The sequence below is a fragment of the Pan troglodytes genome, chromosome 1 (assembly GCF_028858775.2).
Source record: "Pan troglodytes isolate AG18354 chromosome 1, NHGRI_mPanTro3-v2.0_pri, whole genome shotgun sequence".
NCBI lineage: Eukaryota > Metazoa > Chordata > Mammalia > Primates > Hominidae > Pan > Pan troglodytes.
The window spans coordinates 72453310-72477214 of record NC_072398.2 but is presented as its reverse complement, the minus strand read 5'-3'; the positions used below and the strand labels follow the sequence as shown (position 1 = coordinate 72477214).

Sequence of the window (23905 nt, the reverse complement as noted above, 5' to 3'; positions counted from 1 at the left end):
TATTGCACTCCAGCCACACTGGCCTTCTGACTTGCCAGATGTACTCCTACTGCATGATCTTTTCAGTGGCTTTTCACTTTTCTGGAATATTCTTCCTCCAGATTTCTACACAGCTAACTTTCCCACTTTCTTCTGGTCTTTTTTCAAAGTCGGTTTCTAGGTGAGGCCTTCCCTGGAGACCTCACGTAAAATTGTACACCTTGTCTTGGCTCTTTATGGTTTCTTCCCCTGCTTTATTTTTCTTTTTAGAATTTATCACAAACATGCTATTTTGTTTATTTTGCTTAATATTCATTTTCTCCACTAGAAAGTAAATTCTATGAGGGAAGGGGTTTTTATACGTTTGGGCGACTCTCATACTATAACACCTACAACAGCAAAAGGAACAGACTAAGTATTCAATAAATAATTGTTAAAAAAAAGGAATGTTCTTACTCTAGTACAGTGGTTGGCAAACTATGGACCATGGATCACATCTGGCCTATCACGTGTTTTTGTAAATAAAATTATTTTGGAATACAGTTACACTCACTTGTTTACATATTGTCTATGGCTGCTTTCATGTGGCAGAGTTGTGCAGTTAAAACAAAGACCACGTGGCCCACAAAGCCTAAAATATTTACTATCTGGCCCTTTATGAAAAAAACTGCCAACCCCTGCTTAAATACATATTTATCATACCATACTGTAACTTCCCATTCTTGTCTGTCTCTTGCACAAGACTTTAGTTTCTTTGTTCACAGTTCTTGGAACACATTTGATATTTTAAAAATGAATTAGTGTATACATATAAAAATATATCTGTATGTAGATGGAAAACCAATGACATGACAATGTAGGGCAAGGGTTTTAGTAGAGTAAAAATTTACAGGCAGAGGATACTACTATGTATGGAAAAAGAAGGGTATTCAGAGACTACACTATAGTAAACTTTTCTACTGGTCTCATTGCTATGGTAGCGTTGCCCCATTTAGATCTAGTAAGTAAAATAACTGACAATACTCATGGAAGTGTGAACATGTTAGCTAAGGAGGGAATGGCTTTAAGCCATTTTCTTCATTAACTTGTTATTTGAGTACCTGAGTCCCCAGGAGGCTCTAAAAATCTGAAACATGGGGTAAATTTTGATGAGCATAAAAATAGCTACAATAGCCAGGAAGTATTAATAACATGAATCCCCTTTACCTAGCGAGTCAGTGAATGAGAGAAAGACCAGACTCCAAAAAAGGAATACAAGATCTCTTGGACATGATGTTACAGATTAGGCAAGATCCTTATCAGGCACTTTAGTTAGGATTTTGCAATTGTAGGGAACAGACCTGCTCATGTTAACTGCAGAAACTGGATTTATTGTAAAATTACATATGGGCTGAAAGTGGAGCTAGAGAGTTGCAGAGACTGTGGCATTCAGGAACTCCATCTCTCTCAAAGGGTACATATTTCTCTAAATCTTAGTTCATTCTCACCATTCATGTCTGTTAGCAATCTGCTAGATTACTCATAGTTTCTGCTCCCTTATAGCTTTAGTTTAAAACATTGCTTCAGCTTGCTCTGGCTCCTAATTTATCTCATTGAGTTTTTCCCTTCAGATTTATATCCTATTGACAGTTGCCACAGTTTCTCATAGTACCTTGGTTCAAATTCTGAAGACAGTCAGTGTCAACTGGCCTAACTCATCTTTACATGTTAGTTCGGAAGTCATAGGTTTCTGGCCAACCTTGGGTTTAAGAAACCGTGGCCAAAAGAGCAGGATAGCTGGAGGGCTCCTCAGAGCTCCAGGTCTGCAAATCTCTCTCAGCTGATGTCAACCCTACTCGGAGTAGAATGAGCTGGTTTTTCATCTTTACTTCTTGAGGATGAAGCTTCTGACATGTTTAATTCTGGTAATGTCCTTTTCTTTAGACCTTAGACCTTGGTATTCTTGGTGATGTAACTCCCACTGAATTTTAATGCTAATTTTACTCTTGGAATTGCATGATTTAGATTTCAAACCCAAATATGCTAGGCTATCCAAGTGAAGTACCTGGTTCATAGTAAAATTATATATAATATTTTATATATATACACACACACATATATATATAATTATACCAATGAAACAAAGCATTTTGCATGGATTATTTTATTTAATGCTCACCATAGCTACAAAAAGTAAATATTTTGATTATATGTATTTTATACTTAAATTTAGATAGTCAAATACCTATCATTATGCAATAGCAGACATAAGTTAAACTCCGACTTCAGAGCCTGATTTTCCAACTGCGATTCTATACTGTGTGTTAAGTATAAGTCTTACACACCAGCAAAATGTTTAGCTGATAGTGGATAAAAACTAAGTATTTGTTGATTTTAATTATGTAATGATTATTTCAGAGAATACATTCTTGAAGAATGAGGGCAAGGAAAGGAAAACTACTATGGGCTTAGGGATTAGGAAATACTTTATAGAAGAGATGAGTTTCTTTTTTTAGATGGAGTCTTGCTCTGTCACCCAGGCTGGAGTACAGTGGCGTGATCTCAGCTCACTGCAACCTCCACCTCCCGGGTTCAAGCGATTCTTCTGCCTCAGCCTCCCGAGTGGCTGGGACTACAGGTGTGCGGCACCATGCCTGGCTAATTTTTGTATTTTTAGTAGAGATGGGGTTTCACCATATTGACCAGGCTGGTCTTGAAATTCTGACCTTGTGATCTGCCTGCCTTAGCCTCCCAAAGTGCTGGGATTACAGTCATGAGCCACCATGCCTGGCTGAGTTTCTTAAAATATGTACAGTGTAGAGAGCAGAAAGAAGAGTTTGTTAGGAAAGGTCAATTACATGAACCAAAGTACAGATGTGCAAACATGTTAAGGCCACTCTAAAAAGAACAGCTTGAAAGGAGGAAAATTTCTTAGAGAAAAGTGAGGAAGAAAACTGGAAAAGTTATACTGGACAATAGTCTTAGATGTTGGGCTAAGGGATTTGAACCATAAGCAATTAGGAGCCATAAACGATATATGGATATATACATGTCTCTTTTAACAGATATATATGTTTTATTTTTATTTTTATTATTTTTATATTTATTTTTATTGATACCTAACATTTTATGTATTGATTGGGTGCATGTGATATTTTGTTACATGTATAGAACGTGTAATGATTAAGTCAGGGTTTTCGAGGTATCCATCACTTTGAGTATTTATCATTGCTATGTGTTGAGAACAATTCAAGCTCCTCTCTCCCAGCTGCTTTAAAATATATAATGCATTGTTGTTAACTATAGTCACTCTACTCTGCTGTTGAACAGTCGCGCTTATAGCTTTTATCTAATTGTATGTTTGTACCTGTTAACCTACCTCTCTTCATATCTACTTCCACACTTCCTAATCCTCTAGTATCTATCATTCTACTCTCTACCTTTGTGAGGTCAACTTTTTTAGCTCCCACATATGAGTGAGAGCATGCAACATTTGACTTTCTGTGTCTGAGTTAGTTCACTTAATATATGACCTTCAGTTTCATTCATGTTGCTGCAAATGGCAGGTTTCATTCCTTTTTGTGGCTGAATATTATTCCATCGTGTATATATACGTGTTCTTTATCCAGTCATCCACTGATAGACACTTAGGTTGACTGGACTTTCTATTAAATGTATATGACTACTTGTCCCTCTGTCCTCCATTTGCCTTAATATCTCTTCAGTTTTTCCATATCTCTGCTGTCCTGTGCTGCATTTGAATAGCTGTTTTTTATTTACTGCCCAGCCAACTCTTTCTTTAGGTTTGGCTAACCGGCTTTTATAGCTCACCAATAAACTGTTAATTTTTATTAGTGTACTTTTAATCTCCATAAGTTGTATTTAGTTCTTTGTCACATCTGCCTAGCCATTTTTAATTTATTTTTGTTAATTCGTAATTTGGATATGCTGTTTTTATTTTTAAAAGCATGTTAAAGTGATGGATACATGAACTTATATAAGTAATAAAAACACCCACAAACAAGTATGAGTGAAACTGGGGATATCTGAACAAGATTGATGGATTGGATCAATGTCAGTATCCTGGTTGTGATACTGTATTATAGTTTTTCAAGATATCATCATTGAAGGAAACCAGGTAAAATGTATACAAGATTACTCTGTAATATTTCTTACAATGGGAATCTACAGTTTATTTCAAAATAAAAAATTTAATTAAAAACATTAGGCATTTAAAAATATTTTATATCAGCTGCTCTGATATTTGGTATTACTGCTTGCTCTTCCTCACAGTGTTTTGTTTCTTCATGGGTGCTTTATGATTTTTGATTGTGAGTCCATGTTCCTTAAAACTTTATCTGTTCAATTTCTTTCCAGCCTGAGTTAAATCTATGCTGTGTTACTTCTGACAATTGCCTAGGGCACTACCAACATAAAACCACTTTAAAATATATTGTTGGCATGAATTTTTTTATACCATACCATCTTATGAATTTGCGGTGCAAATCTGTGATATTTGGCTGGTAGTTACAATTCTCAGGGAAAATTTTCCCCCTATGTTTTGGGTCAAGGCCAAGGAATACAGGTTTTCTTGCTGTACCTCTTGATAAAGTGGGCTTTTTAATTTTTAATATTTTTGGTACTCTGTTTTATCGACAGTGCAGTCCTTGGGAATTCTGGCTTTATGTGAGGCTCTCTTATCGAACACCCTACCTTTGTAAGCCCTTTTTTATTCAAGATTCTCAAAAGACTGTCAAACAAGTTCCTGGGCATTAGGAATAGGGAGAGCCCTCAGAGAAGTCAGTGGCTTCAGAAAATGTTTATTTTCTAGATTCCTCTTTTAACTTTGTATGTGGAGTCTGAAGATATCCTTTAATCTTTTTCCAACTTTACAATGTATTTAAAATTTATTTTTGTATATTATTCACTGGTTTTAGTTGTTTTCAGTGGAGGGATGATCAGGGATTCTAAATTCTTTGTACTAGAAACAGAAGCCTTAAGCCATTGAATATTGAATATTTGAGTAATTATTCAGAAAACTAATCTGGAGGCAGTATCCAGAATCAGTGTTACAGACTAGGGATCCTAGAGGCAGGAAGATGTGTTAGTAAGTTCCTATAGTAATCTAGATAGAAAAGGGTAGTAGGTTGTAAATGGTTAGGAAAATTATTTTTGCACAGTGAAAAGAACTAGGAAACTAGAAATGAGAAGAATTAGATTATGGTTTTTGCTCCAGCGTAGTCACATAATTTAAATATTGGCTCATTCATATTCATTCATTCATATTCAACAAATGTTAATTGAGTACCTGTTCTAGGCCAGACACTGTTTTCAGCTTTGTAGTGCAGTGTGGTATACAGCAGTGAAAACAAATTTTTCTTCTCTTATGGAGCTTACAGTCTATGAACTGTAAGACAAGCAATGAATAAACAAATGTGTAGATCAAAGGCCAGACAGTGGTAAGTGCTAGAGAAAGAAATTCAGCAGAATAAGGGAAACAGAGAGTACTTGCCATGGAAGCGAAGTGTATCCATAGAAAGTCTTACTGAAAAGATGATATTTGAGCATATATCTGAAGGAAGAAAGGGAGTGAGCCACGTGGAATCTAGATTTATTCCAGGCAGAGGGAACAGGAAGGAGCTAGCATGCCTGAACTGAATGAGTTAGGCAGAGAGTAGTTGGAGAAGACAGGAGACATAGAGCCCATGAGGCCATTCTCAATGAGCTGTGAAGCTTCCAGGGCTTGGGCAGCAGAGGGCCATCTGTGGTAGAGTGGTACCTGTGGATGATGTGTAAAGAAGTGGCTAACTGCCCTGACTACCTCAGAGGGATATTGTGAAATTCACATGAGATAATGCTTGTTGAAAGTGCCTTGTGACTTAAAGATATTTCATAAGTGGAAGTGTTTGCATTGGATTCAGTGGTGGATTTGATGAGATGATGGGTAATCTCAAGAAGACATTAAGGTGATTGAAGAGGAGATGTGAAAAAGGTATTTATCTCAGCATGGAATTTTACAAGGGCAGGATCATACCTTATATAGTAATAAGGATTCATCATGAGGCAGAAAGCACGAGACATGAATCACCCTGCCCCATAGGGAATCTGTACCCTATCTCCCCTCAGAGGCCTCTTTCCTATTTGAGTATAAAAACATAAAGCTGAGTACAATGAGCATGTCCTCTCTACTGTACTCTGCTTTCAGGAAGATTTATTGTTCAGGAATGGCTATGTCTCCTATTCCATAGCCATTCCTAGGAATGTCTATGTCTCCTAGTTGTGGTCAGTAGGAGTAGGTACTCAGAATTGCCTGCTGAATTAATGCTGCAAAGTTGTGTGTGGGGGGGAGTAGGATTTATAGGAATGAACTTAGAGTTTAGGATATAAAAAATGTGTAAACCAAGCTGGTGGAGACCTATGTTTGCAGCATTCAGTGGGAAAATAATCATGGATGTTGGGTGGCTGTAAGCTTCATGTGAAATGAAAGTGTGATGTAGTCATTAAAAATATCGCACAATCTTGGGCTCTGTTAAAAAGGAGAAAGAGTGCAGATTGCTGAAGGAGATGCTCCCCCTAGACACAGTCCTGGTCAGTTTTTGTCTGGAATCTGCACATTTCTGGGCAGCAGGTTTTATGAGGAACATCGACAACCTGAAGCACATCCAAGGTCTGGGGGAGAGTGGTGATGATTAAGATAGTAAAATGGCCCTGTTCTCTTTCTAATATAGGTTTTCACTTTCCTCTGCTTTGCTGAGAAGCCAATAGAAAAGAATTTTAAAAAGAGTCACAATGGCCTTTTTTGCATCTCATTCTATTTATTTATTCATTTACTCACTCAGTTTATAATAAACATTTATTGAGTATCTACTACGATTTAGACACAGTAGCAGACACTAGGAGTATGACTCTTGTCCTCAGTTCGGGTGGGAGAGACAGACATGTATGCATATAATTGCAGTACTGAGGAGAATAAAGCCAAGTGCTATCTTTAATTATCTTTAGCCCCCTAAGTCTGAATTTTTATGATAACTAACCAACTTGTCTTTCTACTTCCGGGCTCCCTCCATGTTAACCCCAAATTAACCCTGCACGCTGTCATCAAAATAATCATTCTAAGAATCATTTATATGTTGAGTGCTTTCTGACTAGAAGGACTCAATCTGGGAGGGAATGGGATTTGAGGTTGTTTTTGAAAGATGGGTAGTGAGACCAGTAGAGAGAGTATATTATATGGGGGCATAATGTCACAGAGAATTGGCATCTGGCATCTATAAGAAGATTTCAGATAATAACCATAATAATAACTGCTGTTTGTTCAATGACCTAACCATTAAAAGTGAAAACAAGGTAGCATTATGGGGCATTCACAGTCCAATATTAAAATGATGATTATTCAGACTAATTTCATGTGGCACATAATACTTTCATTAAATGCTTGTAATTATATATAAGTATTCTGTTCAATAGTTTGTTCTACCCCTTTTCCATAGATTTTAATATAATGGGAAAAGTCATCATCCCTAATTCTGTCATATTTGTACCTTTCTGCATGATCATTGACCCTTGGTCAGCAAATTGATAAAATCACATTTTTTTCTTTTATTAGTAGCCTAGTCCACCACAAGTTTTGATAAGGATATGTAATGAAGATGTCCTATGCAGTAGTAACCTCTCCTATCTGTAGCATTCTTGGGGAGCTATTAGAGCATCTTTATGAGATTAATTTGAGTGGCTTATATTATTTCAAGGCTTTATTGTGGCCAATATTATAATAAAACTGAAATCTAAGGAATCTTTTTCTAAGGCTTATTCCAATGCCTTTCTTAGCTTTACTTTCTTTCATTTATCCTACTCATTCATCCATTCATTAACTCATCTGAATTTTATTTCCATGCCTAGAGAAATCCTTATATATTTTGACAAGTATTTCTAAATAAAAGGTTTCTGAAATAAGTATCCATTCATCTGTTTAGGTGCTAGTTACAACATACCTTTTTGCAGATAGGACTTAAATTGGATTTTATATGTTCATATAATACAGGAATTTAATATAAGAAATATGAATTTAAACAGGGAAAATGAGGACACATAAGAAAAGACTGGCCAGTTGCGGTGGCTCATGCCTTTAATCCAAGCATTTTGGGAGGCTGATGTAGGCAGATCACATGAGACCAGGAGTTTGAGACCAGCCTGGCCAATATGGCGGAACCCCGTCTCTGCTAAAAATCCAAAAATTAGCTGGGCGTGGTGGTGCATGCCTATAATCCTAGCTACTTGGGTGGCTGAGGCATGAGAATCGCCTGAATCTGGGAGGCAGAGGTTGCAGTGAGCTGAGATTCTACCTCTGCACTCCAGCCTGGGTGACGGAGCGAGACCCTGTCTCAAAAAAAAAAAACACCAAAAACCAAAAAACAACAACAACAGCAAAAAAAAGGACTAAGGTAGTGGCAAATTCAGTATACAAAGTGATTGCCCATGTATTAGAGTTAGAGTTCTGGAGCAAGGCCACCATTTTAGTTCTGAGCTTCCCAGAATCACTACAAACAGGGAAGTAGGTAAGTTACATTGTTTACTCTATTTACAAGATGAAAACAAACAGCTTCTCAAGAGAACAACTGCCATAGGTAATCATACTGGACAGAAATTTCTCCTGGGGACTTCATATAGAGGAAGCTATGTAGTGTAATGAACAATGTTCTGAACAATATCTTTATGCAAAAATCCAGTATCATCTTAAAGAATCAGTTTTGATTCTGCTCCTAAGTGCAAGAAAAAGGCCACTTTATGTCCTCAATGTCCTTTTCTAGAAGGGTTAAAATAATTTTATTCCAGCACAATTTTACAGAAGAGGAATCAAGAGAGTAGCCCTTTTCTGGAGGTCGGGGAGGAAGGGAGTCAGAATCCAAGCACTAGTGGCAGACACAAACTGAAGAAAGGACACATCTTTCTCTGAGACTGGAAGGAAGGAGTGGAGGGTGGATGCAGATTTATGAGTTGTTGGCATGCAGGCAGAGATTAGAAAAAGTTTTTCCTGGTAGCCTTGATCTTCTTGATGAAGAAGGCAGTTGTCTCTTGGGAGGGGGAAGATTGCTGGCAGGGTAGAAACTTGAGGGAAGTGGAGATTGTTCACAGTAGCCTCTTTCCAGTCAATCTTCAAATGCTGAAATGTGAAGGAAACTTATGTGTCTAACTCCATTTCCTTCTTTCACAAGTCATTGTGGAAAAAAAGCAATTCTGAAACCAGCTGCTGTAAACCTCTAAGGAGGTGCAACCAGGTAAATTCTGAAAGACATAATTAGCCCACTCAGATTCAGAGTTACAGAACTTCACTGCTGGACCATGGGGACCGTCTTGTTCAACCATTTCATTTTATTTATGGATGAGGAGGCGTCTCTCAAATTACAGAGCCAGTTGATTATTGGATTAGATAATCCAAAGAGAAGTCAACTGGCTCTTGTTTGTTTCCCCACTGCACTGTATTCAGCTACCCAAGGTATTAGGCAAGAAGCAGAGGACACTATGTCAAAGTCTATGCCTCAGTTTCTGCATTTCATTCCATGCTTCCACTTCTCTCCATAGCCTCAAAACTATCTTTTGAGGCTCAGAAAGAGAAGTTTGAAATCATAGATTTCTTTCCTAGTAGACTCTCTTGCCTTTGTGGCCATAGGTTTATCATCGTATTTTTCATCTAGTTTTACGTAAAATAATCATTAATAGAGTAGATAATGCTGGGGAAGGAGAAAAATAAGGAACATGATCAGGTGTGAAGAGCGTATGAAGAAAAATTCAGAATAAGAATAAAGCCGAGCACTGCCTGTCAAATGGGTAATGTGACTTCCAGGAAATTTGAATGGGCTAATTCAGTGTTGTCCACAGTGGGGCCCCCAGAGAGGCTGCAGGCTTGGTGACCAAACAGCATCTCTTTTTGCAGTTGGCATGGAAAGCAGCCTGCAAGTCCCAACTTAAAAAGAACAAAGAACTATATGCCCATGCTTCATTGCAATTGCCACAGGAGAGGTTGGGAAATAAGGAAAAACTCCAATGATGAGTGGGCTGAGAAAGCCATATCCTTTTTCTAGAGCAGGCAGTATTCTGCTTTGAAGAATGAGTAAGCTACTAACCCAACCCAGAAGCAGGGCTGGGAGGGCAAGAGAGATAAAGCAATTGGATAGTGAAGGGAAAGAGGGGAATGAGAGGAGGCACTTTGTCTTTCTTTTCTTTAATTTGAACTTGTTTCTTAATTTACCAGCCTTTACTAAGTGTCAAATGGAGATCAGATTGACCCATCTATTGCCACATGGAGGGTCTAACTTAGTCATTTTCCTAGAGATATTGAAGCTAACTTAATTGGGCCACGTACTGTCTTGTATCAGGATCTGGTGTTAAGTCATCCTTGCTTGAAGCCTATTAAATGTTCGCAGTTATTACATATGAAAACCTGAAAAGTTGGCCAGGAACTAAGCAAACCATTTGAGATCATGTTTCTTTCTTAATTTCCTCCCTGTCAGTTTTCATGCAAGGGCCTTATCAGATATCTAGAAACTTCATATTGTGACTAAGCAGGGTTTCAAGTATGGGTTTTAATGATTTAGTCCATTATTTCATTTTATTTCAATAGCTTTTTGGGGACAGGTGGTTTTTGGTTACATGGACGAGTTCTCTTTTTTTTGCATTTCATTATTTATTTAGATGTTTAAACTCTCACACTACATTTTTACAAGCTGGTAAACACTGACAAATTATTTCTCCCACAGTACTATAACCACACATCCCCAGGCAGTATAAATATATGGTTGAACTAACATTAATGCACATCACCATTTTATCAATTACATAGTAAAACAAATTATCAAGTATCCAAATATTAAGTTACACAGCTCGAAAGGCATGTAAAATATTAGATGTCCTATCAGTTCATGAGCAGAAACCCACTTCTTTTTTTGTAAGTGAGATTGGGAAGAGAAGGAAAAAAAATCACACTTTCAAACAAAAATAAGTCGGTAAACAACTTCTGATAAGTATGGAAAAAATTACAAGAACTTCAGGAAGTTTATGATTATAATAAGAAAGCATTTCTACCTTTAAAAATATTTTACTAAATTAAAGAGCATATTCTATATGTTCTGTACAAGACAAAGGCAACATTTTGCTAAAAATAATTAATAGCTCCCTCCCATTTTTTTCTCAGGCCCTCCCTGTTAAGCTGCACCTCAGAGTGCAAATATTAAATTAACTGTAAGACTTTTTTGTCTGAAGACATTAAAGACATGTGCTTTTGTACAATGTGATTTTCACAATGGAGGTTTTTTTTTGTTTTGTTTTTGAGACGGAGTCTTGCTCTGTCGCCCAGACTGGAGTGCAGTGGCGCCATCTCGGCTCGCTGCAAGCTCCGCCTCCCGGGTTCATGCCATTCTCCTGCCTCAGCCTCCCGAGTAGCTGGGACTACAGGTGCCTGCCACCATGCCCGGCTAATTTTTTTTTCTTTTTTTTTTTTGTATTTTTAGTAGGGACGGGGTTTCACTGTATTAGCCAGGATAGTCTCGATATCCTGACCTCGTGATCCACCCGCTTCGGCCTCCCAAAGTGTTGGGATTACAGGCGTGAGACACCACGCCTGGCCTGGAGTTTTTTAATAAAAGCACAAAGTGAGATTTATAGAAACACATGAAATAATCACTGTAAGGCTTGGTTAAAAAAATATCAATGGCTAAGCAAACCTGATGTATACTAGTATGAATGTGGGAGACGTAAACATAAAGTGAGCAGACAAATCACCATGTAAGCCCTACTTTCAATGTTTGAAATGACTGAAGGAATAAACCACATAAGGTCTAGAGTGTTCATAGTTCCTGAGATTTTAGCTCTGTATGGTGCTAAAAACATACAAGTATGGTGCTGGGTGTTTTGGCACCTAATCTTCCTAAATTTCTTATGTATCGATAAGATTCTGGCATGGGAATAGATTTAAACACGTCCTAACTCAGTACTGCCTGATTTTGGGAAAGGTCAGTTGGTATGAATGACAAGCACATTTTATATACTGACAGCAAGAATCTTTTGCCAAATGTCTAAATAGGTTGACTGTAACCCAAACACAGAGGTTGCCAAATCTGTCTAGCTTGCGGCCTGGTAAAACTGCCTGTCAGTACTCCTATGGAAGCTTCATTAGACTTACTCGCTAAGCCAACATGTTGGCTAATGTGTATAACAAATTAGGTCCTATGTCAAGTTCCACTTCCAATAGCATTAGGCACCCCAGTTTTATTGAATGCAACAGTTGTTTATATGATTGTTGGAATCTTTGAAGCGCAGCCGCATTTTAGGATGATACTTCTCCAAATACAAAAGTTGCTTGCTTTTAAAAGCTCCACGCCGCTTTTGTCCTATGAATTGTACTGCATCTTCATGTTTCATTCCACCTTCAATTGATGCTAGGGCAACAAGTACTGGAGCTCTCCCAAGGCCTACGATGCAATGAACAGCAATATAACAACCAGGTTCTTCACAAAACTTAATTTTTACAAAATGTAACCAATCAGCAACAATCTGGTTGGATGGTGGTGCACCATCACCAAAAGGCCAATTGAGAACATGGATACCTTCTTTCTCCCCAAGAGTAGGGTCATAAGTTGCTTCACATACTCTTACTATTGTGGTAGCTCCATACTTCTTAAGCTCCTCTATAAATTTATTTAAGGTCACATTGGTTGGATTGTGTGTAATAGGAAATCTCATGTTCTTGTATGTGACTTTCACAGGAGCTGGGTGGTTCATTCGAGGTGTATTAATTTAGTTAAAAAATACTCAATAGGGTTATGAAATAATTAAAAAATTGAATACAGAAATGATTCAAAGAAACTGAAGTCTACTTGAATATACTCCACTTGAAATTCTCAGTGCTTTGAGTGTGAAGCTGTAAGTAATGATAAATGAAATGAACCTCCTAGCAAGAAGCAGCAATTCTGCAATCCAGTAATACTGAGGCAACAAACAGACAAGAAGTGCACTCAGGTTTACCCCATCCAGGTCAGAACTCTTGTAAAATGCTCTGTGGATTTCAATTCAACACTTTTGTGTCCAGGATAACCACTCTTATAGGGGCTTTTTGGTGGAGTAGTAATCAATTTCTACAGCTCACATGTCTGAATATAGGTTGTGCTGTGCCTGGCAGTAATCTTCACTGCCCTTCAGAAACTCAATGTGTGACCAAGAACACCACAGAACTGAGGAATGTATTTATTCTCTGAAGATTATGGCCTAATCATACAGCTGGTCCTGAGGCAGCAGTGACATAGGGGGTGGCAGGCGCTGCAGGGCAGGAGGTGGCGGTGGTCGTGGCAGAGTGGTGGTGGTGGTGATGCAGCAGACAAGTTCTTTAGTGGTGATTTCTGAGATTTTGGTGCATCCGTCACATGAGCAGTGTACACTGTACCCAATTTGTAGTCTTTTATTTCTCACCCCCTGAGTCCCCAAGGTCCATTATATCATTCTTATGCCTTTGTGTTCTCATAGCTTAGCTATGATACTTAGTTTTTCATTCCTGAGTTACTTCACTTAGAATAATGATCTCTAACTCCACCTAGGTTGCTGTGAATGCCATTATTTCATTCTTTTATATGGCTGAGTGGTATTCCATGGCGCATATATATATATCACATTTTCTTTATCCACTCATTGGCTGATGAACATTTAGGCTGGTTCCATATTTTTGCAATTGCAAATTGTGCTGCTATAAACATGTGTGTGCAAGTGTATTTTTCATATAATGACTTGTCTTTTTTGGGATAGGTACCCAGTAGTGGGATTGCTGGATTAGGTCCATTTTTGAGTAAACTGTGGTGCATGGAGAAGGTTCCAAGTCCAAGTAAACTCCATGGGAAATTGAAAAGGTGCTCCTTCTTAGGGAATCAGGACATCTTATTGGTTGAAATGACTTGTCTGAAAATCTAAGCTGACTGAAACTGTGCTCAGTAAAGGAAGGTTGAGGCCTGTAACTAGGGGTTTTGGAGCTGTGAGAGTGATGTTTGGAGCAGCTAGATGACATACTAAGTGTGAAAGCTGGAATTTGAGAAATGTAGTTAAGTTGCATCATGAAAGACAATTCCCAGGATGTTTCTGACCCCAGTAAGTACTGATTAGTGTGGTCTCTTAGCCTTAGTTTTTCCACTTTGGAATGTTGCAGATTTTTATATTAAGCTAAACCTTGAACTTGGCCACTATAGATTGAATTTTATGACCTCCATGTGTAGTTCATATTCTGAGTCCCATTTTGTCAAAACAGTTTTCCCAGATGTGCCACCTAAGCCTTCAGGGGTCATCAGATCTATGTCTTATTTTCAGAGATGGGCCACCATTGACCCAATGCTTCTTAGTTACCATACCAAAATACTCAGAGAAAAAGACTTAATTGTATTTCAGTCAACCACTCAAATGAACTGAGAAATAAGAAAAGATGCTAGTCTTGTTTGCTCCATATTAGTTGATATTTTAATTAATGAGCTTTTGCCAGTTTATTTCTCTGTAGTGTTGTGAAAGACAGCATGAGAAAAATTGTACTGTGTGCATTCGCTCATTTGTTCATTCATTCAAACAATTTTGTAAACATAGATGATGTCCAAGGCCATGTGCCTCTGTGAGGTTTACCAGATAAATGAGGTATAGTTTTAACTGTAAAAGAATTTACAGTCTCAAGTAATTCAACAAATTCTCTCTTCGAGTTTAGTATGTGTGAGGCACTAGGATTGAAAGAGTAATGGGATTTGTATTCATTGCATCTCTGTTTTAGAAACCACGAATAGTAAAATACAACTTCCCTCAAAGTGTTTGTAATCCAGACTGGGAAGTGGGCTGTGGGGGCATAAATTATAACTAGAAGTAGCTATTATACTAGATAAATCATTTGTCACATTTGAACCATTAAGTATTATAGGGGTTTTAGAGACAAGAGAGGCCTCTTCCAAATTGGGTCATCAATAGGATAGCCATATAATTTTTCATCCAGATTGGGACACCACTGAGAGTCGAAGGGGGTATGGCTACTAATAATTGAGAAACAAACTGGTATCACCCAGGTAAACCAGGACATACTTCATACGGGAATGGCTCATGGAGGAAGTTGCATTTAAACTGAAACTTGCAGTAAATTTAAACCAGAATTACGAATCTTTTCTCAAATACAATATCCCATTAGTACCATCTTTCACATGTGTGCCTTGGAGCTGCCTTAGAGTTAAACAGATTGAAGTTAAATTGTTTCAGTAAATCAGTAGCCAATCAATTTTAAAAAGAGATCTGAAAGCAACTTATATCTACACAAGCTCTAAGAAGACTACTATATGGCAAGGTGTTCTCTATGTCAGAGAAAGTGCATAAGTTTTAACTCAGGTGCCAATTTTGACTGAATGACGTTAGATTCCTGAAGCATGGTATTGAGAAGGATTCTGAGACTGTAACCTGATTCAGTGGGAAAGAATGCTATGTTTGATTAACAATGTCTACTATGGATACAGGAAGTTGAATTGGTGCTGCTCATTTGCTTTCTCTTATAAAAGGATTTATATATAATTCAGCAGGTAATTTTTGAAAATAAGTATACACTGTTTAGCTTACCACTTTCAATTATTAAATCTCTGAACAAGAGTAAAAATAATAAAATTAAATTGAATAACTGTTCTTAGTGCTAGGTGACCTTTTCTATGGGTCTTTCTGTAATCTGCCATTTTTCTTTTTCATATACTTTTGAACGAACTTAAATATATCAAGTAATATGGTCATCAAGTAACACATTCATGATACTACAATACTACTGCAGGAAATTGAGTAAAGGGACCGGTAGTGACTTAAAGTAACTCAGTAAACTCATAATAAAACAATTCATTGATTTTGGTGCCTTATCTTAGGGAAGGGAGTATGGTGTATTGAAGAAACCACTGGATTGGGAGGTAGATGTCTGAGTCCATTTAGGCTGCTATGACAAACTATCATAATATAGGTGGCTTATAAGCCACAGACATTTATTTGTCATAGTTCTAGAGGCTGGGAAGTCCAAGACCAAGGCACTAGCAAATTCAGTGCCTGGTGAGCATCAGCTTTCTGGCTCACAGATGGCACCTTCTTGCCATGTTCTCACATGGTGGAATGGTGTGAGGGGTCTCTCTTGGGCATCTTTTATTAAAGCACTATTTCATTCATGAAGGTTGTGCCTTCATGATCTAATCACCTTCCAAAGTCCCCACCTCCTAATGACCATCACCTTGGGCATTAGGATTTCAATATATACATTTTTTTTTTCGGAGACAGGGGAGAGACACAAACATTTAGACCATAGAGAATTTGGATTTCTTGTCCAGCTTTGCTATTAGTTATATTGATGCTATTTAGGCCACCTACTTCTTAAAGTCACAGTTATTTAATCTGCAAAAAAGGAAAATTGATTTCTGAGGTTCCTTTTTCAAATTAATAGTCTAGACATTTCAAATCACATTTCTTCTATAATTATATACTTTCTTAATAAAGAACTAATAGTAAATAATTTAGGCTTTGCAGATCTTACAATTTCTGTCACAACTACTTCATATTATTGTTGTAGTATGAAAGCAGTCACAAACAATATGTAAATGAATGATTATGATTGTGTTCCAATAAAGCATTTACAAAAATAGTTTCTTGCCTTAGAGCTTTAGTTTCCCAACCCCTATGTTAATCTGTCTTACCAGATAATAGTTATCTGTTGCTGAATAATGAAAAATTATAGCTTAAAACCACAAATCTTTATTATCTCACAGTTTCTGAGGGTCAGAAATCTGTGAGTGGCTTAGCTGAGTATAAAAAGTAATTCAAAATTTATGTATGTTGTCTCAAGATAAATATTACTTGATTTCCCCTTTTCCATATTTTCCTTATAAAGGTATAACAATATTTTTATGGACTCTATACTAAAGGTACATTCTGCCTTCAGGTATAGAGATGCCAGAGATACCAGCAAAGAGGTTAAAGTTTCCACAGAGAGGGATCAAGAGAGAGGAAGGTAGGTGGGCAAAAGAGTGGCTCCTAAGTGAGAGAAGACAGCAGGAATAGAAAACCCCAGGCCAGAAGGAGTTGTTGAAAGACTAAAAGGAAGCATAACTAATATATTCATAACAGGTAAGAATGTTGCTTCATGAATATGTTAATAACTTAATCTATTCTTCTGAGGTTGAGGACATCTGGTAATCATTGATCTGAAAGCTACTTGGGGTCTTCTGAGATGTTCGCAGACTAAGTCATTGTTTTATTTTTTTAATCCAACAAGCATTTGTTGTGATGAAAGATGACAAGCCCCAAATCAGAAAGTATGTAATGTGCTCATTAGGAAACTCAGATTTTGCCTTGGGCACAGTGATAGACAAACGGGGGATATCCTACCTACCGGCCAAAGCTGTTGTTCTCACCATCATCCCCCTTGGCACCCTGGCTCCCTAACCCAGTTGGAATGACTGACACCTCTAGTAGCTACTATCCAAACTTTCCCATAAGACCTCACTCTTCCAAGTAATTTAGCACACCAGGCCTTATTTAAGAAACAATCTGAAACAAAAAGAGAAAGAACACAATGGTGGTTGTTTTTGACAAAGCCAATTTCTTAGAAGTAAAGATTGAAATTTCATTCAAAACCAGAAACGACCAGTTGATGGCAACAATTTTTTTTTTTTTTGGCATAAGCAACTACTGTGAGGAACCTGCTCTGTCAGTGAGGAGTTGATCAGGTTCAATGGCCTGTCTGTTATAGTAACTGCCTCTAGTGAACACACCACCCACATATGCCAGGAAACATTGCTCTTTCTTTAAAAAGTAATAATAAAGAACACTTCATATGAATTATAGAGTGTCTTTGGCCAGAGTTTTTATTAATATTTATTATTATTTGACAGCACCTTTATGGTGTTCTCATTAATCAATTATACTTAAATTTGAAATATTTCACAGCTTTTTTTTTAACTTAACACCTATTGAGGGTAATAGAATTAGGGTTTAGAACACATGCAGGAGAAAGATCTCATGGTGTTCTCTGCCCAGAATGCTGAGAATTAGACCTGAATTGGGAGTTGTTGCTTGCAGAGATCATGAAATATCAGCTATCTGTAGTTTGTCTCCATTTCATAGTGCTTCTGAGACACTGGGGTGATTTCAGGCAGCATTTACACTGAGTTGCCTGAGGAAAGAGAAGTGTACCAGTTTATCTTTGTACTGCCAGAAATGAAAGAAATGATATGAGTCCTGATTTTTGTGTCAAGCACTGAGGTAAATATTTTACATTTATTTCATCATTTAATTTCTATACTGAGAAATTAGTTTTATCCTCATATGATGGATGCAACAACCTGAATCTCTCACAGTTTGCTAGGATAATATAGCATACAGAACATGGTAGGTACTCAACAAATTTGTGCTAAATAAATTTGTTGAAGGTATAAATATAAAAACTGTGATCTAAGGAGGTCAAGAGTGATCTCTGAAGATCGAATGGGTCTTAGAATGATCAGCTTAGACCACCAACTGTGCCCAGAGGTCACTTACCAGCTGGTTTGCCTCTTGTTTGAGATCAAGGTATCTTGAAGCAAATGCCTTTTCTAACTTAATAATGGTAAGCCATAGGAATGCACAGCTCTTTCTGAGGTTAAGGTGTTGACTTTGAGCACAGCTGATGTATAGAGAGTTGGTAAAACATTATGTGCTTAGTATGATATAGTGGGACTTTCAAAATCATGCTGCTCTAATCAACTGTTTTGCCCATTTAAGTCCAAGAGAAATAAAAATGGGATAAAATAGTGTCTTAGTCCATTTGGGCTGCTACAACAAAATACATTAGACTGAGTAATTTATAAACAATAGAAATTTATTGTTTACAGTACTAGAGGCTGAGAAGTTCAAGATCAAAGTGCCAGCGAATTCGGTGTCTGGTGAGGACCTTTTCCTCAAAGACAGTACCTCTGTCTTCATATGGAGAAAGGGGAAAGGCATCCTTTGAGCCTCTTTTATGAGGGCACTAATCTCATTCATAAGGGTGGTGCCCTCATGACTTAATCACTTCTCGAAAGCCCTACCTTTTAAAACTATCACATTGGGAATTAGATTTCAACACAGGAAATTTGGAAAGACACATTCAGACCATAGCAAATGGTAAGGGAAGTCACTGACTACCAGCTCAACATATTTTGTTCCATTTATTATTATTATAATCATTCTATAGCTGCCCCAAGAACTTCCATTTTCATTCCCACTCTCTGGCCTAATGTTTTTCCCTTTCTCATTCTGCTCTGAACGAAGTCTTTTTGGTCAGATAAGTCAATGTATCTTTAATTCAGAGAGGTGAAACGTTCCATGTGTGTTTCTGATAATTTGCTGTTGCCACATGGCTCATTGGGAAGTAAAGAGTTTCTGAAAGTCAGGAGGCCATTGAAATGAATAGTGCAAACTTCAGCAATGCCAGGAAGCATTAGAGCCACACTCATTATAGTAGAGGCATAAAAACAGCTAGTCCTCCTTTTACATGGGACTGTCCCTAGTGAAGACATCCCTCCTGGAACAGCTGCATTTTCCCCTTCCTTCCTTCCTTCCTTTCTTTCTTTCTTTCTTTTTCTTTCTTTCTCTCTCTCTCTTTCCTTTCTTTCGTTCTTTCTTTCTTCTTTCTTTCTTCTCTCTCTCTCTGTCTCTCTCTCTCTCTCTCCTCTTTCTTTCTACAAGGTCTTACTTTGTCACCCAGGCTGGAGTGCAGTGGTGTGAACACAGCTCACTACAGCCTCTTCCTCCCAGGATCAAGCGATCCTCCTACTTCAGCCCCCCAAGTAGCATGGACAAGGTGCATGCCACCATGTCCAGCTAAACTTTCTATTTTTTGTAGAGATGCGGTTTTGCCATGCTTTCCAGGCTAAAGCTGCATTTCCTACAGGGAACGGATGAGATAGCTGTCCTGGCACTCAAATGAATAAAATAAAATATACAGAATTCTTGGGAGACTTCCTAAGGGACCAGGTTTTTGTTTGATTCAATGTAAATACATTCAACAATATTTCACTGAAGACCACCTATGCTCCTTCCTCTATGTTATGTCCTTAAATACACCCATTAAAATTGCTGCACATCTGGGCAGATGCTCTGCCTGTTTCTAGCACCTACCTGAGGAAATAGTGTGGATGACTGAAGTAGTACTACGGGGGTTCAGATTTCCTTGAAAACTAAGCCTTATAAATCATGAGAGTGACGGAACACTAATTCCCAAATAGCAGAATGCATTACATTGTTTCAGGTCAGTGATAGCATCATTGTTTTAGTGATCAGAATACATTAAATGCATGCCGATTTTGTCACCTTTTTGGTTAGCAAGGTACTTAAGACCTTTCTTCATTTTCCTCTTATCTATCATTCTACTCTCATCTCTCATCATTCTCTAAATTCTCGTTATTTTCCAAACACATCAAGCTTCTTCCCATTTTCATTTTTTTGAAGAAGTCATTCCTTCCTGCTGGCATACTGTTTTTATCCTCTATTTGATACACTTATTAAGATTCATCTTAAGTATTCCTTCTACTTCTATCCCCATCCCAGTCCTACCTCTGTGCTTTCATATCATATTTATTTACATTGTTGTAATGATTTTAGGATGTTTGGGAGCAAAGTCTACTGGGACTATTCAGGAGAAAGGTGAAGAGAAAGAGAACTTGTCAGGGCTGGGACAGAGCAACTTAACCAGGTTGCAGGGCAGATCCCCAGGAGGGCAGGCAGGAGAGTGGATGTATAAGTGGGTGGGCAACAGCAATAAGCAGCCAAGGACACTGTGGCCAAGGGGCACTGAGCCTTCCGGAGATCCTCCACACAGGGATGATATCTGGGGTCTACATTGTGGGCGATTATTCAGATCAAAGGACTGTTGTCTGTAGGCAGTCCAGCTGTCAGAAGGAGTTTAAGGCCAGTGCTAGGTAAGGAAATTGGACAGTAGACTTGGTCAATACCACAGGAGTAAGAAAGCCAGGGCTCACTCTGACCCACTGGACACTGAGTCTGACAGCATCATCAATTCCACCCTGCTGAAAAAGCTCCTGTTCAGATAGTTAACTTAGAAGCTGAAGAGGGAGAGAAGACAGGAGGAGAGTGTCAGAGTCTTCAGCTAGAAGGAGTGAGGAAGGCAGAGAAGGACTGTCATTTTGGCAAATTAGAAAGGTGCTACTTTCCTAGCACTAGAACACACACCCTTCCAGATTAGACCTCATGTCTCATTCGTCTGTGTCTCCCTGGTGCCTAATACTCTGCCTGACATGTAACAGGCTTTCAATAAATGTTAAAGTGAAACAGCAAATCAGTAAATACACAAATAGTCCTCAGCCTCTATAAAACACACTCTCTGTTGCACTATCTACCATTAGTTGAATAGAAACACTCAACTAATATGTTGGTGATGCAATACATAATTGTCTGATTATAATTCCCCATCTTAATTTCTCATCCCACTGGCATCCCATACTGAAAAGTATAGTACATCGAATTTATTTCAAAAATAGAGTTGGCATAATTTACTTTTTATTATAAAAATGTCATATGTGGAGAAGAGTATATACGACATACTTGGCAATGGCTTACACCAGTAATCCCTGTAGTTTGGGAGGCCAAAATGGGAGGATCACTTGAGGCCAGGAGTTTAACATCAGCCTGGGCAACATGGCAAGATCCCTGTGTCTACAAAAAATTTAAAAAATTATCCACATGTAGCGGTGTGCACCTGTAGTCGAAGCTACTTGGGAGACTGAGGCAGGAGGATCACTTCAGTCTAGGAGGTGGAGGCTGCAGTCAGCTATGACTGTGCCACTGCTCTCCAGCCTGGGCAACAGAGTGAGACTCTGTCTCTAAAAAGATTTGTAAAAATTAAAAAAAAATTACAAAATACCACATAACTGCATTATTTAAATAATTTACATAATTTAAGTAATTACAGAGTTCACACCACCACTCAGGTTGAGACATAGAACATTGCCAATGCCTCAGAAAGGCCTGTGTATACATTTCTGTCTGATTTCACTCCTTCTCTTCCCTCATATCCTAATTTTTCTGATAATAATTTCTTCCTTTTTCTTTACAGTTTTATCATTTATGCATGTGTTCCTAAAATATATATTTAGTTTGCTTGGCTTTGAACATTATTTGAATAGAATCTTCATATATGTATTTATTTGTGTGTCACTTGCTTCTTTGGCTAAACATTATATTCGTAAGATTATGTTAATTTATTTTGATTTTTTTTTAACATCTCTGTTGCTTAGAGGACTGGAGAATATGTTTACCTTTTACCCTTAGTATGGAAATTTCTGAGTGAGCTATAGTGTACAGCCATGCCCCTCTCTCAGAAAAGTCAAACTGACAAAACAAACATTGAAGGTGGTTATTTATTTTACAAAAATTTCATCATAATAGTCATTTAAAATGACTGGGTTAAAAATAAAAACTTAGACAGTGTTTTGGAAATTCTTATCAATGGAGTTATGTTAGAATTGATTTCACATGGAGGTCAAAAGGGAGTGCATTTGAGGGATGGGGAAAAGAAGAGTGTAATTAACATGAGGATTAGGGAGGACAGCTGGAGACTTGATGTCCAGACAGCACAATGTGATGAGAAATCTCACTACCTTTTTGGGCCAGGAGCCCAGGGAAGGAAGTACTGTATTTTTGGCAATAAGATTGAGTGTGTGAACAGCTGAAGATAATACGTGTTTTTCCTTTTTTTTTTTTTTTGACAAATTTCCACTATGTTGTCCAGGCTGGTTTCACACTTCTGAGTTTAAGCGATCCTCCCACCTCAGCCTCTTAAAGTACTTGGGTTACAGGCCAAGTCGACATGCCTGGCTTGTTTTGCCTTTTGTATCTGAGGAGCTTCCTTTATTTCTTCCTATTTTCTTAATAATTCAGGCCTGTACATCCAGACCTATGCTACTGGTACTAAAAGAAAGACTGGCTCTGTTCTTGAGGCATCTAGCTACCAAGACGGTGCATTTTCCTGTTAATTACTCAAGTGATTTTAGCTATACAGACTTGATAACATTCATATGTGTCCACTGGTTTGGCATCAAATCCAAAAAGTTATCAAATAAATAACTACTTCTGAAAAAAGTTTGTTGGATTAAGTCAACAACTTGTTACCCATAAGTTGTTTTTTAAAAAGCTATCTGAAAGAATTCGAATTCTAGATAAGAATCTGACAGCTGGATGGGATAGCAAAGATCTCTAAGTCTAATCCCCTTAGCTCGAGAGAAGTTCAATAAATTGCACAAAGAGCAGTGACTAGACCTAGGTCTCTTAGTTCCTGGTCGAAAGCTCTATCCACTGCCTCCAAGTTTTCATTTAATTTATCTGGTGTCTATAACTGAATTTTATTTTAATGCTATTCTTTTAAAAAGAGTCTTAAAGAAGGTGTTATTTTCATTATTTAAAAAATACATTTTTGCATTGTAATTTATCCTTCCCTATATGAAAAACTCAAGATACTCTTTGAGGGTGTAGCATGTCAGCTTTAAAATCAGTCTGTCTAGGGGAGAAACCTATAGAAGGTGAGAGGGAAATCTAGTTCACGATAGGAAGGCTGTTTTTGGGTCAGAGCCTGTGAAGGTCACCCACATGACAGTAGGAAAAGCAGAGTGTAAGAGTCCATGGAGAAAGTCAGGTCAGATGAGAAGGTGAGAACTTGCTTAAATGCTCTTCTCAGTTCCACTTCCCTTTGAAATACGCATTAAGGTAATCAGTTGAGGATTACTTCAGGTTGTGAGGAGAAAGGTGCTAAGGGTTTGAGCAGGGAAGAGAAGGTATGAAATGGTCATTAGGCGAGCAGGAGAATGAATGGGCCAGAGAAATGTAGTAGGATCTGGACTGCAGAAGGGCCACTCAAGATTAAAGACCATGCATTCAAATTGAATCCAGACACCATATT

At 37.9% G+C, this 23905-nt stretch overlaps 2 protein-coding genes across 2 annotated transcripts in view; one reads left to right on the top strand and one right to left on the bottom strand.

Moving 5' to 3' along the window:
* PAPPA2 (pappalysin 2) overlaps positions 1-23905 on the top strand; it is a 299157-nt gene that overhangs the window by 54329 nt on the left and 220923 nt on the right. The window lies entirely within an intron of this gene.
* LOC740252 (protein tyrosine phosphatase type IVA 1-like) lies at positions 12220-12732 on the bottom strand. Its single transcript, XM_054656022.1, has one exon. The coding sequence runs from the start codon at positions 12730-12732 to the stop codon at positions 12220-12222; it is 513 nt and encodes a 170-aa protein (XP_054511997.1).

What these genes read in the sequence shown, in the direction of transcription:
- LOC740252 (XM_054656022.1), bottom strand. Translation starts at nt 12,732, where the DNA reads ATGAACCACCCAGCTCCTGTGAAAGTCACATACAAGAACATGAGATTT.